Raw genomic sequence first — 21,407 nt, forward strand, 5'->3', positions numbered from 1 at the left:
TGTGGCTTTTTTTTTTTTTTTTTTAAAGGTTGAAAGGCCGAAGGCAAGTGGGGAAATAAAACGCCCGCTATAGTAACTGGAGGAGGAGCACTCTTGAGGGATAAGCTCTGTGCCCTCCCATCCTCTGAGGCACCAGGGGAAAGGTCACCTACTTGGCTCTGTCGGGAAAATGCTCATTAGGCGGGAGAGAAGGCTGTGGACCGCTCGGAGAACCTTGGTGTTGGCGCAGGTCATGCACGCAGCGATCCCACGCTGCAGGGGTTTGAAGCTGCTGAGGATGGCCGGGGACTGGAGGACGGTGAGCAGGAAACTCAGCACTTCCAGTCCCGTGCAGATGTTTCCATAGTTGACCTGGTTAGGTTGCTCCTGCGGTGGAGAACACAGGCCACACACAGATGACACCAACAGTCCCGTCCCATCAATTGCAGAAACACAAATCAAGCAAAATGTTACCATATGCTATTAAATGAAGTGAAAAACCATTATAGAATAAACATACTATATGTATCAACACTTGGGACCACATTTTATTAACATAGAAGACTTCACATTTCTTTTAATAAATTTGCTTTAAATATTTAGTCAAAAGCTCTTGGAAAAGCATTAATACTCAATATTAAAAACCGGAAAATCATTAAAATCTGGTCTGAAAAAGAATTGTTGCACTGTGTTTCATTTTTCTCCTCTCATCTTTTTAGTTAAAATTCAAATATCCTTCCAAGAGGGAGTACCTTTGAAATTGCGGATCACGAAACTAATCTAATAGATGACATCAAACAATAATACTAGAAAACAGAGGGAGTACTGCTTCTTGAAACTTTTGCGTGTGCACTCTGACTACCCACTGGGCTGTGAGGAAAAACCTTCTCACACTTACTACGGGGAAAAGTGGACGTCACCAAGAGCTCAGCACATTGCATCACGGGAACATCAGCCTATGACGTGCAGAGGCCATCCACCAGTGGCTGAGCTTAACTCAACGGGGACTGCGTTTGATAGGAAAGTAGTTTAGCCTTTGCTAAAAAAAAAAAATGAGGATGGGGCGCCTGGGTGGCTCAGTTGGTTGAGCGTCTGAGACTCCTGATTTGGGCTCAGGTCACGATCTCTTGGTTCCTGGGATCAAGCCCTTCACAGGGCTATGCATTGACAGGAGGGAGCCTGCTTGGGAATCTCTGTCTCTCAAAATAAATAAGTTTAAAAAAAAATAAATAAAAAGAAAAAGACGACAGAAATCATAGAAAATCCAGCAGTTGTATGTCAAGCTAGATGAAAGCATGTACGGCAGACAGGCAGCCTATGCGCCCACTGTTTCCACGGTGGGCGGTGGGCACGGGTGATCTTTGCAACCTTTTAAAAAAGGCAACCAAGTTAGTCTTTGCAGTACAAAGTAACAAATGCTTAAAATAGGTCTGCAGCTGCCAATAGGTCTGCAGCTGCCAGAAATTACAGGATTATGGTTTTTACAGAAACAAGCCAAACAGAAGACCCATCAAATAATCAGCATTAGAGACTTTTTAACGCCCCCCCCTTTTTTTAGTTTATTTATCCTGAGAAAGAGAAAAAGAGAAAGTGTGCACATGCGCAAGTGGGGAAGGGTCAGACAGAGACAGAATCCCAAGCAGGCTCTGTGCTGTCATGGGCTCGAACCTGTGAACTGTGAGATCATGACCTGAGCCAAAGCCAGACACTTAATTGACTGAGTCACCCAGGCACCCTGGGGCTAATTTTTTTTATTACCTGATTTTATAGTACTCAGTAACAAATTATACATACATTTTTAAAAACTTAAGTTTATTTTAGAGATTGCTGCCTAAACCAACAAAACTTTATGTCAAGGCAGCGAGATGTCAGTTTAAGAACAGACACTTCAAGAGGCAAGAGAACGATCATGTTTCCAAAGTTCCTCCCTGCCTGGGGCTGGGGACATGAGCTGAAGTTTCAAAACCCTTTTCAGGGAGTGAAAGCCCTTCCCTCTCCCTCTCCGGAGCAGCCACGGGAGGCTTGGAGGCGTGGTGGCCCAGCCCCAGGCTCGGGCGGGTGACAGACACCTGCACGTACCACACTCATGAGGAGCTTGTCGAACCACTGCAGTTTGAGCTCAGACTTGGACCACATGTCCGGGCGCAAGGCAGTCTTCAGGAGAGTCACGCACCGGCGAGACAGCACCTCCCCCGGAGACCCCGCGGTGTTGGTGTTGTCGTTAACCTGCAAATCCACTCAAGTTCAAGGCCACGTCTCACTGGGACACTGCCTCTCACCCCGGCACCCAGCTTCCACCTCCTCTCCCATCTGACTCAGCTCAGCCTTCTCCACTTCGGGGACCCCTGCCGACAGGCCCCTCCTGCTCTCCTGCTGTGGGGGCGGTGGGGCCTGTACTCACTGGTGTGAGTGATGGATCAGCGCCAGGCAGGGCCGCAAGAGCGGGCCCGAGCTCCTGCCCACAGACCTCACAGGCTGGGCCTGCGCGCTGGAGCCCCAGGAAGGTACGGGCTGAACTCCTCAGCACATTCTTTTCAGTACTTTGAAGCCCTCACTGGTACTGCAAGATCTACTATTCTGTTCAGCACTCATACAAACTTAAGATTCCCCAATTGTAAAAACAAAACTACTCAAACATTTATAATGTTTTCTTCAAATTTTCAAAAATAGATTCCCAAGATTTAAAAGCACTTAAATTACTAAATATCATCCCTAATTTATGGAGACCAGATCATCCCAGCACCTTTAGGAGACAGGTACTTGAAAGTTAAACAATCTGCCCCAGATCACTGATCTACTGCCATGTTCTGTTGGCACCAAGGTGACCTTAATCCCATCATTTATAAACCACAGGCAGATTTCAGAAATGTTAGCGTGATAAGGAATCAGTGAAATTTGGTACAAGCACAGAACTAGCCTCAGCTCCTGGTTTGTCTGCGTCTTCCTGACTAGAAGAGATAACATTCTAAATCTACTAAGAAGTCTTTGTTCTAAAGACTCCATGATGGAAACACTCAGAAAGCCACACCTGACAAGCCACTCGGATGAGGAAGTTCACCACGGTGTCCGTGTGCTGCTTATCGATGGGCTTGGCGAGCAGGGAGTCTGCTCCGGGCAGCGACTGGCTCCTCCCGAACACCTAGAGGAGGCAGGCGGAGTGCTCGCAACCACACATCCTCTCCCCTCGCAGGGGACGGCGTGTGGTCCCCCGGGGTGGCTGCCCTGGGCAGGAGCGGTCTCTGCAGACGACCACAGAGGAGCGAGGACAGCGTGGGAGAAGAGCAGAGAGAAAGCAGCTCCGGGCGCAGGGCAAGGAGCCAGCAGAGGAGGCCTGAGTGACCGGACCTCGGGGCACTCCCAAAGTGGGGGAAAGGCCTGTGCAGCTGGAGCACTGGGAGCATGAACGGGGGTCACGAGGCCATCAGCAGGGCCCAGGCACACAGGCCCTGAAGGCCTCAGTCCCAGAGGACGCTTGGCTGGGGAGACAACCTGACCTGCTTCTTCAAGTTTTTATTTTTAAACAATGTGAACAGTATGTTGGTCCCAGGCTCCCTTTACCCAGCTTCCCTTAGACTCTGACAAGAGGCAGCAGGAGAGGAGAGAGGAGCGAAGGGGCGCCCCACTGAGCAGGGGAGGCAGCCGGGCGCTTAACCATGAAGGCATCCGTGGCCAGGCCACCAGGACCTGCTTGCCACCACTACATGTACACGTAAGTGGAGAAAGCACGTGGTTCGGGGTGTCCGACCTGAGCACAGGTGGATACAGGGACCCTGCCGTCAGGAGGAACGGTGAGGGGAGGGGACAGTTCAGCCTCCGGCACAGAGCGGCAGAGCCATCACCTCAACAAGGGCTGCGGAGAGTGAGCACCCCTCCCCTGCCCCTTGTGTTCTCCAAACAAAACAGGACACACCTGTTCACTTTTTAAAAACTGAACACAACATGGGTGCACATTCTCGCTCAATCTTCTCACCCCAAAGTGTTTCTCTCGATGCCTTCCTTCAAGGAGTCAGCCATTCTCGTTTGAACTCCAAGGTGTTAAATACATTTGTAAAAAAAAAAACAAACAAACAAAAAACAACAAAAAACCCCCAAAACATCTGTGTCTGGTGAGCTGGGAAACACCGTGAATAAATCCTAGGTCACTGAGGTTTGACCTGTCCAGTGTAGCCTTTCCTGGCTGTGTCTTGGGCACGGTGCTGGGCACTCAGCCCACATTCAGAATTTCTGGAATAAACAAACGGACTCCCACAGGAAGCGCAGAACCCGACACAGAAAGCACAGGATCTTACTGCGCTGATGGCTCCCGTGGCTGTCCTGAAGCGTTTCACTTCCTGGGCGGAATCCACCGACAGGCCTCTTTTAATGGAAGAAGAGACAGAGTTGACTCCGTCGCCACTTGAATTTGGGTCCATGTCTGAATCCGGCTTAAAAAAACACACATGTGACTTTACTCACGGATTTCTAGGGAGAAGGAATTCAGTCTGGGACGAGAGGACAAGTCCGACGGCCGTACCTGCTGGTCCTTGATCCTCTGCAGTTCCCACTTGATGACGACCTCAGACAGGTCCACGGCCAGCCGCCTCTGCTCGATGGTGACGCTGGGCGTGAAGCCCAGCCTTTGCATGGCGCTGACCATGTGCTGCACCAAGTGGTGTCGCACGGGGTAGTAGACCTGCGGGTATGGGCCTGGGTCACACCGGGGCCGCTGCCCACACATGCATACAAGAACACACACACACGTGCTTACACGTAACCCAAACTCCTGCTCAAGAATTCTAATTCTAACCCGTGACCTAGCAAGGAAAGTCTCCCTACCTTATGCACGTGTGTGCTTCCCACCTGCCCGCGGCCCCTGGCCGAGCCCCAGTCCAACACCGTGTTTCAGCCCTTCGGTACTGTCTTTAAAGAATGTTGGAACACTGAATTCTCTTTAGTGAGGCAAGTCTAGTCACACGTACTAAACTTCAGACTTGATGTCACAGACACTCAGGCATACCAAATGGCACATTTCCAAATCTAAAAGAGCTGGCTGTAAAGAATACTCTCTTCTACGCAAAACCCACAAGAAACTTACATTTGAATAAACCCAACTAAGTGGGAGATCTGGCTATAGAGAAGAAGGTGCCAGTGTCACAAACTGTTCAAGCCAAGTTACCAAGTCCTAGAGTTAATGAGGACTACGTCCCAAAGTACGGCATCACTGGTGTTCACTGTTACCAGGGTACTCTCAAGAAAAATACAGTCTTAGAAGCAGACACCTGGAACACAGTCCCTAAACTACAGCCATTTCCATGTGACAAAGCCATACACCCACCCCATACACGCAAGGACCACAAATACCGTTATTCAGAGATGACTAGTCACCTTCTCACTGCAAACAACTAGAGATAGGCAGGAGGTGAAAGCAAACGCCTGGTCCGCACCCACTACGGTGCTCTCTACGCACCTTGAAGTGCTGCACGATCAAATGCAGGATGTGAACGAGCTGTGGCACCGTGTGGCCCTCCTCCACAATGATCTTCCTTGTCCAGTGTGTCAGCATCTGGTGTCCGTCCTCCATCCTGGCTGGCACTGCTGGAGTCAAGATGGCCATTGCCTGTCTCACAATGGCTCGAGCCTCCATCGCGTGAGCCTTGAGGAGACTGTGAAAGACCTAAAACAGGGAGAGGGTTCCTATGTAAGGTGAGAACGTGGGCTTAGAGGAACAAGATGAGAACAATCACTCTGAACCAAGGCCGGGTATTTTTGCAAAATGGTTTTTACAAAATTCCTTAGGGCTGTCTCAATGAACAACAAAGTTGCTTTCTCCTTCCTTAAGTTTTGAGAGATGAATATATTGTTCCTCCACCTCCTGAACACCCATGTCCTGCCTGCTGGGCCAGGGTGGGGCACGCAGGGTGAGACCTGACTCCTTGTGGCGACTCTGTCTCGTGTAACTCAGGGCAGTTAGCTGAAGTACAGGGATCTCTTTCAACCATGGTGGGGCAGATGGGACATGGAGTAAAGGGGACTGCCATATGCAGCAGCCTTGGGAAAGCGCAAGTGAGGGGTGACATCCTAATGTAAGTAAGGTGGTCCTTGTGTTCTGTGACCTAATGGGTTCGAGGATGGAGGGGGCAGGGCGGGTGCTGGAAATCAACAGGACTCGCCCACACCTCACTGGGAACTAGAGGGCATCCACGATGGTCCCTGGGTCTCTGGCGGGGAGAGCAGCACCGCAGGGACATGCCTGTGGGAGGCGGTGTCTGAGGGGCCGCTGGCTTTGTGGTCTGGGGTTTCACACCTCAAAGGCTCATGAGATGAAGTGGTCAGAGGAAAACAATCACGAGTGACCTCACGGAATAGGACAAAGGTGATCACTTATGTTAATGGGACAGAAGGCTGAGCACTTAAGTATACTATTGCATTTAATTCTTACAGAGACAATGTTAAACTCAGGGTCACAAAACTTGTGACTGTGAAACAGAAACTCAAACCCCGGGTTGCCTAGTGTCAACTGTACCCCCACTCAGAGGTGACTCAGAGAAGAGTGCTCATCCTCAGCAGAGGGTCAGTACAGGATGAGGGTCCTAGGATGCCTAGTGTCTTTAGCCAAGAAGTGGGCTGGGCCCTTCCAGAACAGTTTCAACGGACCAGCAGATTGGAAGCCCGATGCAGTGTGTACAGGAGCAGGAGGGAGACAAAGGAGACACTTTGCTGTTTCAGACGCAAGGCTGCAGAGGAAGGATGGAGCACAGCGGTAACCGCGGGGAGAGGGACACATAAGGGGTCCCAGGAGGTTTCATGACGGAACACAGCAGTCACCGCGGGGGAGGGAGGACACACGAGGGGTCACGGGAGGATTCACAGCGTTTCTGACACAGCAAAAACCAGCATTTCTAAAGAGTGCCAGGAAGGACAATAGCAAAGGAGGCTATGACAGGGGGCGGCAGCGTGTACACGTGTGCAAGTCCACCGAGCACCTGGGGGGGGGGGGCAGCAGGGGACGGGAGGGCGCCCCATGGTACCTGAAGGACAATCTTCTTGTGTATGGCAAACTTGGCAATGATGTGCGCCAGAAGCAAGTGTCCGCTGTATTTGCAGGCCGGGTCCACGCAGGCCTTGGACAGCAGGCAGGGCCACGCGAAGGTCATCAGGCGGCGCAACTTGCTGTTGCGGTTCTTGTTGTTGTCGTGGATGTGGTGTGGGGCGTGCTCCACCAGCAGCGTGGCATACTGTAGGAGGTAGATCCTCAGCGCGTCCAGCATGTCCGCCTGCTTCTCCGGGTCCAGCACCTGGGGGAGGACCGGCAGCCGGGGCTCAGGTTTGGTCCTGAGCAGGGTTACCAAGGGCCACACGTGCATGCATACGCCTACGCGCACGCGCACGCACACACACACCTCATACAACACCAAGCTTTACAACAAGAGAACTAAAGAGGTCATGCCAATTTTCCTTTTGTGTGTGTTGATCAGAAACTCACTTAACTTATTTCATCGCCAAAGGACAGGCTTACAAGTCTGAACACAGTGGGTGAAGGACATTCGAAGGAAAGGAGGGCCTCCTCTTTAAGCTGAGACTTCTTTCTTTTTTTTTTTTAAATGTTTATTTTGAGACAGAGAGCAAGTATGTGAGAGCAGGGCAGTGGCAGAGAGAAAGAGGGAGAGAAAGAATCCCAAGCAGGGACACAGAACTCGATCCCATGAACCATGAGATCATGACTTGAGCCTGAATCAAGAGTTGGACGCTTAACTGGCTGAGCCACCCAGGTGTCCCTAAGATGGAGTTTCTTTCTTTTTTTTTTTTTTATCATTTATTTATTATTGAGAGACAGAGAGAGACAAAGCATGAGCCGGGGAGGGGCAAAAACGGGGAGACACAGAATCTGAAATAGGCTCCAGGCTCCGAGGTATCAGCACAGAGCCTGCCACCAGGCTCAAACTCACAAACTCTGAGATCATGATCTGAGCTGAAGTCAAACACTTAACCAACTGAGCCACCCAGGGACCCCTCAGTTGGAGTTTCTTAATTCCTAAGTGGTTGAGATTTTTTCCCTAGTCAGCTGTTAAGTGTCTGTCTCGTCCTTATTTTGCAGTATTATGATCAGAAAATACTACCTGGAAGACAAGTCACTAAAAAAATTATGGTTTTCTGTAATCAAGTATCTGATACATTTCTGTTTTATAAATATGAGCAAACACATCCGCCTGGAGGAATACCCCGCAGGCCTCTACTTAATCAAGTGCACTGACTGCTCCATTCTAGTCCTCCTAACTACCTGGTCTCCCAGGAAGGGGAAGTCTTCCACCACAACTGTGCTTTTACCGGGGTTCCTTTGGCCCTCTGAGTCCCCTCTCCCCTGGATCTGCTGCTTCCCAGCAGCCCCTCCCGGGGCCCCCACCTGCCTGGCGCCACTAACCCTCACCTGACATTGAAATCCCAACTCCTCGTTCATGTTGAGTCAGCAGCATCTGACCCAAAAGACAGTCTAGCGAAGGTAGCACGAGGGAAGGGGCCGCGTCTGAGGGACCATCTTCCCCAGCTGCCCAGAATGAGGCAAGTGTCAACACGGAGACCCCAAAACAGCCCCTGGGCTCAGCTCTCATTCCTAGAGAGAGTGGAGGCGGGGTGAAACTGCAGGACGGATGCCCGTCTTCAGGAAGCAGTAAACTGCCAAAGGGAAGAGTCCCCTCCGCCGGGGCCCCAGGACGAACAGTGATGGAAGGCGAACACCGGGCTCTCCCAGAGGGCACTCGGCGCATGCGACACCCTGCAGAGGAGCGCCTGGTGCTTGCGGTGCTCCAACGAACTGTGCGTGTACAGGACACTCTACCAGCCTGCAGGCGGACACGGCACCTGCTGGCAAAGTTCAGAGGCCAACCCAGCACAGGACGGCTGAGGCACAGAGAAGAACACCGGGTGGGCAGTCATTTCTCAAGCACGTCACTCAGGAAAACCTCTCTAGCACAAACCAGAAACGCTATTCTAAAAATACAGAGACCTTAATCCTAAAATAACCTCAGACTCTGCTGCCGCACCGGTTTTGTTGACCTGACAACAAAGGGCCATGGCGGCACCTGCATCTGATCTGTTTCCACGGACTTTTAATAGATTCTTTTGCCAAGGTGAAGATGAAAACTGTAAGTTACAGACTTCGACCAGCAAGAGGGGTTTTTACAAAACAGCTCCAATATCTAACTGTTCACTGATGCATACATCAGTTCTGTTTCTCATTGGAATCTATTCACGTGGAAAGTCAGTTCATTCCAAAGTGAAGCATCCTCAAAAAATTCACTGAATTCTAATGCAACCAATGTAACTGTGGAGGATTAGAACCTTAGAAAAACAGCTTATTTCAGTGAATCCATCATACCCACGCTCACGCACACACTCACACATTCTCTCACTCACTCAAGTGCTAAGTTATTTTTCATGTCAAAGCACTGCTAGTGACACCACCTTGGTTATAAACACACTGGTGATGCTCTCCGGGTTGTCGCCTTCTGGGTTGGGAGGTCCTAGGAGCTGCTCTCCTTCCCCCTTCTCAAAGCTGTATAAGAAAGCAGGATTCAAGATATGCTGCAGAACCTACAAGAAAATGTAAACATGAAGGAGAAGGAAAACAAAGCTGCGCTCTTCATTTCTTCACCATGGAGGGCAGGGCCCCCAGGGTTCGGTCAACACTGCACCCGTGAAGCGAGATCCCAGCCAAAAGTGTGGCTGATCACCCTGACTTTGATTCAAGCGGTCAGCCGGAAAGGTGGGTCGAAACAGGAGGAAAAGTGACATCAGTCTGTCTACTCTTCTCGCATCAAACAAGCCATTTACTAAACACAAGGACTCCAACAACCTGCTTTGCAACACCGTCCTCACCCTGGATCTGCCGTACAGTGGCGTTTTCCTCACCAACAGTCCAGACTGCTAGTTAAGTGTCAGTGGAGACACAGCAGAACACGAGTAGTGTTCTGGTTCCCTAGAAAATTAGCTCCGGCGCCCGTGGCAAAACCACGGCCGAACACCAGGACTCACCTTGGCTTTCAGTTCATCGCCAAAGTTGGGGTCGCTGAAGTCCACAAAGCGAAAAAACAGGGCACGCTTTTGAGCGATGCTGTAATTTTTGGGAATCTCTTCCTCCATGTACTCTTTCAAGAATGTCATGTTGCAGAGGAATCGACCGGTGAAGGCCCGGAGCAGCTGGAACAGCAATTCTATGTCTCCGTAATTCCTTCTGCAGGGTCAAACGAGAAAAACAGGCTGCATTACAACTGCTTTCACAACGACGAGAGTGCCTCTGGCCAGTGGACCACGGCCAAGCACCAATTCCCAGAGAGGCTCAGGTGTAGCTCACTGGGGGGGGACAAGTCACTCAACAGGAAGCACGACAGATGCACCCACTTGCAGTAATTCAGCAGGCAGTAGGCCAGCAGCTTGGGCTCCTTCCAGTTGGTGGCAGCCATATTCTCCTTCCGGTGTCTCTCTTGGAAGGTCTCGCTAACCCACACGCGCCTCAACTGGCTCACCAGAGAATGCTGACTGGCCAGCCAGGAGTCATCGTTTTTCACTATGATACTTATGATCTGTCAAAGAAGCGACAATTAGGGAAGTGACAGGGTTCTCCATGCACCTGCCTCATCTCTGGAAGTTTCAGGTGTCCGGTGAGGAGACGCTACCTTGATGGCCTGAAACTGGAGATCCAGGCGCAGGGTGCTGGTGCTGGGTGAGCCGGGGCGCACGGCAGTCTGGGGGCCGCCGGGCAGCAGCAGGGTGATGAACCTGTTGGGGTTAGCGGCCAGCACGTCTCGCAGAGGTCTGGCATCTTTGTGTTTTAAAAAACTCTGAAAGCGGAACAAAGAAGCTATTTTAAGCTAGTTAGAACTCACAAAAGGCTTAGATGTTAGGGGTGCCACGGTGCTTTCCGAATCTGTCAAGGCGGCTACAAAGCTGTATGAGCACCCTTTTAAAAAGATGCTCCTTAGCAGTAACAATACTTCGCGACTATGGATTTCCTAATGCTAGCAGTTCATTTGTTAACAGCACCCACGTCCTACAGAGAAGGATTCCTCAACTCACACTTTCCATGTCCACGACAATGAGGTTTCTAACCCTTGGATACGTTACAGGGAAAGAAAAGCAGGGCACTCAACAGTGGATTTCGGATCACAGAGCACACCGGCTGACAAGAATCCGCAGGGACAGCGGCCCACTCCCCAAGCACCCACTCCCTGAGCGCCCACCATAAACATCCTGCTCCACTGCGGGTCGTTCAGCGTGGCTTCCATCATGAACAGCTCCACCGTCTGCGAGGGGTGCCGGGTCAAGAACTTGATCAGAGGCTCTCTGAACGGACTGCCGGCCTAGAACACATGTGGGGGAAACGGCTCTTGGCGTGAGGCTTCTTGGGCCCACTGACCGACCACGGCAGGAGAATGCATCTGTCCCCCTTGTGACTGGAGGGTGCAGCAGCCACAAGCAAATGCTAACACGGAGCATCTTCACGCTGTTAGATTTACCCCATCTAAGGTAGGACCAAGTGAAAGCCTCACAAGCCAACAGAGAGCGGAAAAATCAGAATTAACCCTAAGTCTGACCATTACCTCAATGAGCATGGCCCGTTCTGTTTTCATCACAACCTCTAACAAAGGCTTGACGAGAGTCTGAGGTGCAGCTGGGATCAGATGAAAGAGGTTTATAATTGCAGAACAAATTTTCATTTCCTAATGAAGAAAACCAGAAATTACAAAATAGCCCAATTAATTTTGCCAGCTAGAGATCTCAACATCACTACAGACCCTACTGTGGTCTAGCTACAATGCAAGGCTAACCGCCAGAAGCAAAGAATTAACATGTAAAAAGCCACAATTTACCAATGTCAGATTACAGCTGTGGCCCAAGGACACTAACTGCCCTTGGCCTTCAGACTGCATCCATCAAAGGAGGGAAGAGGGAGCTGTGTACCAGATGTGACTGTGCTGTGTCTGTTTTCAAGAACACGGACAAGTGCTGGACATGGCCTGACGGGTTGCTACGCTAGCGCCTCATGGAGGAGGGAACGAGTGAGCCTGTGGCCGGGAGAGTATGGGGGCCCCCCTGCTCTGCTGTGACATCACGGGGTCTTCCCAATACACTGAGTTCTGAGGGCACAGACTTGTTTTGTCCTCAAAACTTAGCATGAAGAAAGCCTTCAAAAATTCCTTAAGTATTTATCTGAAAGTTGAACATTCATGTACATAAATGACTGACCACGGCACTAAGTATTCCACCAGGCCTACAGATGGCGCCAACAAATCGCTCTGTGGAATCATACGCAGAATGCGAAACGCCAAGATTTCCGCACTTTTCCAGGTGCTGACAGTTCAGTGGTCAATCGTCCTCAGTCCCACTTTCCTGCTCAGTGTTGGTTCCCGCAGTTTTGGGTCTGCAGTTCAGAGACATTCCATGTGGCCAGAGGCATGGTCACGGAAGGGAAGACTCCCTGATGTACACCCCGCCCCCCCTTGTGTACAGCAGGACGCCCGTCACTAAGCACAGTAAAATGGGGATGATAAACGCCCGTCAGGAGGGGCCACAGCCCACGAGCACCTGAGATCCCTCTGCAAGTGGCTCGACAAACCAGAAGGCCAATAGCGAGATGGGGAAGAAACGAGAAGACGTGGCTCAGTGTCACCCCACCTCTCCTGTCGAGTTCTCTGCCACTGAACTTCCCAAAACACAGAGCGAGTTCGACTCTGAAATGGTAATGTTCTAAGAATGGTACTTCCGAATCATGGTTTTCATTTTCCAAGCACGGGCACAAAATCACTTCTTTTGGTCTCCACAGCATTGCCAGAAGCCGGGACTGACTGACAGACGCTATCATTCCCATTTTACAGCAGAGGGCAAGCTCAGGGTGCTGACGGTCCAAAGTCACAGTGTCGGGACTACGTTGGTGTGGTGTGCGTGAGCGAGAGATGCTGGGGGGCGGGGGGGGCAGGGGGGGCAGGGAGGCTTTCAACTCCAGGCAGGCAGGCAAGCACTCGGGTGTGTGCAAGAAAACAGCGCTCCTCCCGGTCCCTAGCCGGGGTCATGTCCTTGGTGTACTTCCTCCCAAGGGGCTGTTTGATATAGGAGTTCATACGACCATTATAAGAGTAAAACCCGGTTGAATCTTAAAGCGGTGTTGACATATTGCAATTCTAACAAATAGAAACCAGAGAACGTGGACTCTTGCTTTAAAACGTCCTAACAGGAAGCATGCGTGGAATCCGGACAGTTCACAGCAACGGTACTGGTACGACTCCGCCACAGACAGACAATACGGCTCACTGCACGCCAAGGCACAACGCACTCCGTCCGCCACAGAACCACGAATCACAGCCAAACCAAATACGACAGCACCCCTCCTGTGCCTCCACTGAGACTCTCACCTCTACCCCCTCCACGGCAGGCTGAACCAAAACAAAAATCACAGCATGAAAAAAGGCAACAGAAAGGTAAAAAGAACAGAAAAGAAAAGAAAATATAAACTGTTCTTCACAATGCAAGTCATAAACTGACTTTTAATAGGGTTGTTCTCACCTCAAACTGACAGAATGGAGACAAGGAACATCTCCCGCACTCGGAAATGCTCTCCTGAGGATGGGGAGGAAAATCATCTTTTTTTCTATTTATGTTATTTACATAAAAACTTCCCATATACTCATACACAGTAAGGATTATTGGGGAAAACAAGACAGTAAAGACAATGATGGAAAAGCGCACAATAATTAACAAATGCTCAACAGCAAAAAAAGCACACCTTCCACCCTTCAGATGTTAAAACCAAGCCCTTCAGAGAGTATAGAGTGGAGCATATCCCTTCCTGAAACCAGATTTAAAAAGCAGGGATTTGGGAACTCTTGCCCAGGGGGAGAAACTGTTAGACCCCGTGCTGTATGCAAATGCATTTAAATATCTGTTTCAGCTCAGAGTTAAGTTTTTAGGTGCAGCGCTGTCTTTCCCAGCTGAAGCCAGGAGAGTGTCAGGTGGTTTAGGCCTCTAAGCTGGGCACAGTGACACGGCCCCCACACCCAGAACGCACAGGTACCTGGGTCACTTGCAAAGTGAAGCCGACACAGACACGGCTCCACGAGCGGCCGTGAGTTCTCCTCTGGGAGGTTCGATGCTCGAACGGGAAAGCTTCCTCAACACGGTGCTAGTGCAAAGCTCTGGTCATTAGAGTACACCCCGCATTATAAATAGTCGACTACTAATATTTAACATGTCTCCAGTTAGAGGTTCTCCATTATGCAATTATTATTTAGGGATTCAACCAAATGGAGACAAACTATGTTCTGAGATCCATTCCCAATCCTGAACAACAGCCATAAACAATAGTCAGAGCTCAAGAGCAGCAAGGCAGCTTGGCCCTGGGCTGAGGTGACCAAACTGTGGGCACGCTGCAGATGGACCCCCAAACACCATGGCCTGAGGCCCCACCTGCAGAGCTAGGTGGTCCCACGCTCCCAGGACAGACGGTCACCATGTCTCCGCAAGAGCTGGAGGACTTCCCGACGCCCACAGCTCCGTCCCTGCCCACTGTCCATCCAATGAGCCCTCTGAATGACTTGCCGTAAAGGTTCATGAAATCTTTCTGATCTAATGGAAGTAATCATCTGCCCCTTAGGTTTTTAAATGTTTATTCTAGAATTGTGTGCTTCGAGGAATTAATAGCTTATTATAAAACAAATATAAAAAATTTAGAGCAAAAATACCTAGCAGATGAGAGATGGGGAAGAAAAAGAACAGAGGCACTGGTAACTACTCCCAAGAGTTTAGACTTTTAAAACACACTCTGCTCTCCCCCACGAAGAGTTCCTTCCTGATTTCCCCCTGTGTATATAAACAAACCTTCAAAGAGGTTATGGAGGTATTAACGCTCCTAGAAAAGTTCAGAATCCTGGTTTCGTCTGGCTTAGCTGGCTGTTTAGAAGCAGTAGGAATCAAGACTTACGTCAACAAAACACCTATGACACAGAATGGTCAAAAGAAAGCATAATAAAGCCAAAAAAAAAAAATTCCAAGTTGGGATGAAACACAGCATCCAACAAACAGGCACAGAAGACAAAAAGGCACATTGATCACGCCTCTGAAGAGCGCTAGAATTCCCTCCTTATAGGACACTGCCGTACAATTTCACCAGGTGTAACAGGAACTTAGGGAAAACACGATCCTACCGACAGGACAGTCATCAACTTAAAAAAATATTTTAAAAGAATATTAACATATACAAATTAGATTCAAAAGAGCAAGAACCATTATTTTTAAGAGCAAAGTCTTAGAATGACCAACGTCAGACATGTAAAAATATTTAACTAAAGTATTTTTCTATTCAAGCCATAAAAATGTGTTTTGAAGTACTGGTCGTTTGATTTTTAGCAAATGGCTGGGGTGGGGGATTTAGACCCATAAACATACAGGCCAGTACTGATGTGATGCTCTACTGCATTACCCTTAATAAAACCTATACATAGTTTTATGAGGCGATGACGACGGAAAGCAATGGAAAACAACAGCTGAGGAATGCACCACCATGCAAACAGCAGCTGCCAAGAACAGTCTAGAAAATACACTTTATACACTGTAAAGCAAGACTAGAATTAAAAGACTAACATTTCGAGCTTCCCAGAATTCTCATCAACAAAAATGTCTTATTAAACAGAACATGAGATTTTTAAGAAACATAAAAAGAAATGATCACCTAGAAAAATAGAGGCAAAATGTAATGCTAGAAAAACATGTTCAACAGGTTATTGGGACAGTAATCACATAAACTAGATTTCTGACCGGCATCTTAATTAAAAGCACAGCTCCGAAACTAACACTGGAAACAGCAGTGCCGGGCACAGCTGCCCTTCCCAGAAATGAACAAGTCACTCACGTTTCCGTCGCTCCTCTGGCCCCCTTTATGGGTGAGGACCACCACTTCCATCCACTTTCGTAGATGTTGCTGTTAAAAAAACACACACACACACACAAAACACATCTTTAGACATTTTTGCCTCACACAGAATCATTTCAATTCTACATTGTTCTTAGGTGAAAGTTCATACATAACCATGAATTTCCATCATATTCAACGTGAGGATGGCAGTATTCATGTTTGAAACAGCCCAACCACTGAACTAGAGAATTGGCATTTGTGCCGTGTTCCAGGAGCAGAAGGCTGCATTTACGCTGGTAGAATGGAAACTGTCCCAAAACCCGGCCATTCCGATGTCGGGATTTTACTGCTGCCCTCTCGCTGCCACGTCCCTTCACCCTGCAGCTGTTCATGGGAGCCTCCAGGAGCCTCAGAGAGCAGGGCGCCAGGCTAAGCACCCGGTGGAGATGGAACAAGCAGACATCATCCCTGTCCTTGTTCTGGCTCCGGTCCCAGTGGAGAGAACAAGGTAAAATACACAGGTGCCTGCTGGGGACAGTCATGGCAAGGGGTTGTCAAACTGTCAAAGAGGAACAGGCATCCGCGGGACAAGGGGGTCAAGGTCAGGGAGGGCCCTGCTGAGGCAGACACTCCAGAAGCACAAGGGAAGAGCACACGAGGCGGAACAGGAGAGACCGAGGTCCTGACACCACGAACAGAAAGGCTGGCCATATGGCTGGCTGAGGAGCAGGGGGCACAAGGCGGGTGCAGGGGGTGGGCTGGGAGAGGAGCACTGGTCAGAGGGTGTACAAATTAGTGCAAATGGGAGCAATTCCCTTCTGGGCAGAACAAGGGCAGTCTTGTGAGCTGCGGCAAGAGCACGAGGTGAGAGATCCCCGAGCCCAGCGCCACTCGGGCCAGACCCGGGCATCCGGCAGCGGGCCTCCCAGCCATAGTGGCGCCAGCACCTGGCAGGCAGGCACGCAGAGCCTACAGGTGAGGCCACAAGAGCACTGAATAACACGACCATCTTCGTTGTCCCACCTGCCCAAACGTGCTCTTCAAACACTGACACCCTGCAGGGACTTAACTAGCTGTTTCAAAAAAAACTCCAGGGTAAAAGAGGCTTGGGGACAGATGATGTAAATACCTCTATAACCTTTAGGGATAGTGCTCTCAAGAACAGGCACTGAGAAACACTAAAATAATTTCAAAGAAGCTAAATACACAAAGCTAACAACGTTTTGCCAGTAAAACTCCTGGAAATATATGAATCACCAAAATTTTCAAGGTTGTTCTCACAAATGCCCATCCTACACAGTAAGGTGTCTTTGCTCGTAAAATTATGCCAAGGACTCGAGCTGTTAACCTCAAAAGCGGATCACACGGGGAAAGACAAAGGATCGGCGATCCAACGCAGCTCTGAAGGACATACTCAAGGGCAAGCGCGTCCTTGACCAGCCCGCCGGGCCCAGACTCATCAGGAGACCCGCGCAGAAACACGAAGGGCAGCACGGACCCAGGCTGGATGCCGCGAGGTGCGCGCCAGGTGAGCATGGCCGCACGAACAGCAGCCTTGGTCTTTCTTTATCCAAGTACATCAACACTCTCTGCTTCTAGAAAAATTTCAACCATTCTGAAAGCAGCTATAATGACAGAGGAGGGGGGAAAGTCCCCTTAACAAGCCAGAAACACAAACCCACAGACCTGACGGAGGGAAAAAGACTCCAGGCCTAAGTCAGAAACGACAGGCTGTAAAGTAGTGCGGTCTCTTCACGCTGCCCTGAAAACCTGGGTAACAATGTTCACTGAATGAATTCTCAGCTCACAGCAAATCTGAAGGACTCGATTGGCTATAAAACCACCAGCGGACCACAAGCCTGTCGCTTCCTGCAGGCCTGCAAAGGCAGCGAGAGAGGACAGCTGCGAGGCAGGAGAGAGACACGGAGACACGGAGGACACACAGGACACACACACAGCTCTCACACACGAGTGCGCCGAGAGCTGTGACGTGATGGGAGGTAGAGGCTGTACCTGACGTGCTCGCATTAGGAAGTGACACAACTTCATTTACCGGAACCATCCCCATGAACGTCTGTACGCATGTAAACCCGTAGGGGTTGTGTGTTACTCTTGGAAGCTTAACAGGAGGGCGGCTTTCAATCTGGAAAATGTATTTCCATGTAATACCCTCTTTCCCAGTTCTACTCCAATAGGGCAGAAGCTACATTTTTTAGGACCAACCATAATGCTACCAATTCCCAGTTAGGGGTTTTGTTACTGTTCATTGTTTCGGTGTCTGCAGAGACGAAGAAGGCACAGGTATGTTAAGAGCCGTGTGGTCTTCACACCCATGCGTCTGCACCCCCACACACTACATCTGTACTGGTCTACTCGCTCCCATCTACCGCTGCGGAAAACCTGGGCCCAAACCAAAACGAGTACCTTCAATACCTTCAGGTGTCTAAATGGCCAAGGGCTACTTAAGAAACAGAAGCATGCCGAGAACCTGCACGCTTGCAGTAACGTACCACAGAATCCTAAGTTATTTATTACCGTCCACTTTCCAGGAACAAAACTGAATGCATAAGAAAGTTACCAGTTGAACCTCCTTCATTTGCTTATGCTTAAAATGTAAACACTAACAGGTATTTAATTTGCATAAGTATTTCCTTGGTAATTCTAAAAACCCAAAATACTTCTAAAGTTCTTACGCATGTTTCACTATATCACTGTCTACATAACAGCCCGAGAGTGGCAACAACCTAGAGTTCACCAGCAGAGTGAAAAGGGAAACAAATTAGGGCACGGCCCCAGACGGGAGTGGAAGAACTGCTTCATGTTTTCATCTCAAATGATGAGTGCTAAATAAAGTAACAACTGTGTACATTGTGCTTCCTTTTGAGGGAAACAAAACAATGTACCTATGTTCTATTAGGAATGCACAACATCTCTAAGGGACATGCAGGAACTCCTTAACAGGAACCTGAGGTGAGCTGCTAGAGGACAAGACCGGGGCAGGGTAGGGGAGACTTCCACAGCACCCCTTTCTTATTTTTTCTTCATGTCTATTTAAAAAAAAATTTTTTTTTAGTGTTTATTTTTGAGAGAGAGACACAGAGACAGAGTGCAAGCTGGGGAGGAGCAGAGAGAGAGGGAGACACAGAATCTGAAGCAGGCTCCAGGCTCTGAGCTGTCAGCACAGAGCCCGATGCGGGGCTGGAACTCATGAACTGTGAGATCAAGACCTGAGCTGCTTAACCAACTTGAGCCACCCGGGTGTCCCTATTTTTTTTTTTTATTTTTGAGAGAAAGAGAAAACATGCATGCATGCAAGCAGGGGAGGGGCAGAGAGAGAAGGAGAGTGAAACCCAAGGCGGTTCTGCACCATCAGTGTGGAGCCTGACATGGGGCTCGAACTCAGGAACAGTGAGATCACAACCTGAGCTGAAATCAAGAGTTGGATGCTCAAGGAAGTAAGTCACCCAGGCACCTCCCCTTTTATGCCTTTTGAATTTAAACCACGTGTATATATATATTACGTAAAGAAATCATTTAAAATTTTAGGCTGATTGGAGAGTATGTTCAAATGCATTCGGCTTACCATCATCTGATCGCAAAATTTATCATTGAAGGAGTTTGGGAAAAGCCTGGTAACTGAAGTGAGACGATTCACGACGTTCAGCGTCAAGCTTCGATAATCCCCCAGCATCATCAACAAAGGCCGCATGTGTGTATGGATTTGATCTACTTCTATGGTAGCACCTTCCAAAAACTGTTAAAAAAAAAAAAAAGGTTACAAAAAAACAGTGATGAAGGAAAACAGCTACCAGAATATACTTTAAAACAGAATGAGCTCATTCAGCTCCAGCAGCAAGTGTGTGTTTCTTGGGAGATGGAATATTAATCATATACATTTCGGAAATTTATAGTGAAATGAACAAGATTACTCATTACTATTTAATATTTTAAAAGGCTCAGCAGAACCATGAAACAAGTAGAGACGTTATCGGAATCAGTGTATACGAACCAGAGACAGACTTCCGGGCACACAAACAATGTGGACGGGAGGATCCTGAAGGCAGGACTTGCACCCACGTGTGCGCACACACACGTGCACTCACTCACCTTTCTCACACCCACGTGCACACACGCGCACTTGCTCACCTTTCTCATACAGGCTTCTCCGGCCTCCTGCAGCTCACTGTTCGTGGAATTCAGGGCCTTGAAGAGTGCAGCGATGATCTTCTCCCTGGACTGAGGAAGGTAATTGCAGGCAGCAAGCGCATCTTTAGGGAGAGAGATGAATACAATTTCATTACTAACCTGAAAATTATATGAATAATTAATTTCCTTCTAAAGGCTCTTACCAACCAATACAAACTATGAATCACTGAATCACCTCCCAAGTATCTGGCCTCAAGAAAGACAAAGGAATACATGGTCTCCTAACTCACATACATGTTCAGGGTTATCTAAGAGGGAAGTCAACAGCCTGTCAGAAAGGCCATGATCAATATTACCTAGTCCAGATAGAAGGAAAAAGGACTGGAGGGGAAAAAAGGGGGTGCCCACTGACACCCTTCCCCCCAACCCCACACGGGGGTGAGCATGGCTGAGTGTGGGTAGACACATGCTGAACTGACAGAGGGCTGGCCTTGAACTCTCGTGGTGAAAGGAACACACACGAACACACACACACACAGAGCCCAGCTTCTCTTCCACTACCCATGTCTATCAGGCAGCCTCCTCCCAGCTTGGGGAGTTAAAGGCTTTGAAAGTGCAAATACTCATAGAAAAGGGGACACACATCAATCCCATATGTTAGTTGCGAGATAATATCCAAGCATAATGCCTGTTACTAGCCAACAGGAACGCACGAGAAGCGTGTGAAGAAAGGACTCCCAACAGAAGTAAGAAGATGCCGCCCTGACTCGCAGCTGCTGTGTCTTGCACACCCTAGCCCCTTGCTCAAGGGCGGGTATTACTGTCTGCCTCTTAGCTCCTCTGCCTCTAACTCAAAGAAGATTCTGGCAATCTTGTATTAAGAGTATAAAACCTAACAAAGCAAGAGATAAAGTAAAAAAAAACAAAAACAAAAAAACTTGTACTGGGTATTTATATACAAAAAAAAAAAAAAAGGAGGGGGGGAACCATGCTTCTGAGTGAGAATTCAAATGAGTGTATAACTGACGTTCCTCATGAGACCCTAGAGCTGGCAGGACTCTCCACTGCTATGAATACACGGAGAAGCCTATAAAGGCTGCAGCAGATCTTACTGTATCCTGTGATTATCCTGGGGAAAATGGCAACATACAAATGCTATGACAACTTTCTTAAACCAGGGTATTGGAGTCATAAAAGAACTATAGCCCAGAGTTAATTATTATAGAGTAAAATGCATCATTTATTAGAGTAAAAAATGGTTTAAATCCCAACAATCGATATAATCTATTGACATCTCATTACATAGCTTCACAAATATACAATTTTTTTGATCCCACCTTAAAAAGATTAAAAAACTCAAGGAAAAATAAAATAAAAACAGAGAAGGCAAACCATAAGAGATTCT

General features: G+C 48.8%; 1 protein-coding gene across 1 annotated transcript in view; it reads right to left on the bottom strand.

The window, feature by feature from the left end:
- TRRAP (transformation/transcription domain associated protein) overlaps positions 1–21,407 on the bottom strand; it is a 108,297-nt gene that overhangs the window by 45,192 nt on the left and 41,698 nt on the right. The window contains exons 29-44 of the mRNA XM_029945749.1: positions 20,003–20,124; positions 19,440–19,610; positions 15,854–15,922; positions 11,553–11,672; positions 11,193–11,312; positions 10,629–10,793; positions 10,354–10,535; positions 9,988–10,186; positions 9,418–9,546; positions 6,987–7,253; positions 5,426–5,632; positions 4,493–4,651; positions 4,269–4,403; positions 3,008–3,118; positions 2,059–2,205; positions 153–366 (exon numbers count right to left, since the gene is read on the bottom strand). Of these exons, the coding sequence (XP_029801609.1) occupies positions 153–366; positions 2,059–2,205; positions 3,008–3,118; positions 4,269–4,403; positions 4,493–4,651; positions 5,426–5,632; positions 6,987–7,253; positions 9,418–9,546; positions 9,988–10,186; positions 10,354–10,535; positions 10,629–10,793; positions 11,193–11,312; positions 11,553–11,672; positions 15,854–15,922; positions 19,440–19,610; positions 20,003–20,124 (2,517 nt within the window). The remainder of the gene's footprint in view (positions 1–152; positions 367–2,058; positions 2,206–3,007; positions 3,119–4,268; positions 4,404–4,492; positions 4,652–5,425; positions 5,633–6,986; positions 7,254–9,417; positions 9,547–9,987; positions 10,187–10,353; positions 10,536–10,628; positions 10,794–11,192; positions 11,313–11,552; positions 11,673–15,853; positions 15,923–19,439; positions 19,611–20,002; positions 20,125–21,407) is intronic.

Source organism: Suricata suricatta, chromosome 8 (genome assembly GCF_006229205.1).
Source record: "Suricata suricatta isolate VVHF042 chromosome 8, meerkat_22Aug2017_6uvM2_HiC, whole genome shotgun sequence".
Classification (NCBI taxonomy): domain Eukaryota; kingdom Metazoa; phylum Chordata; class Mammalia; order Carnivora; family Herpestidae; genus Suricata; species Suricata suricatta.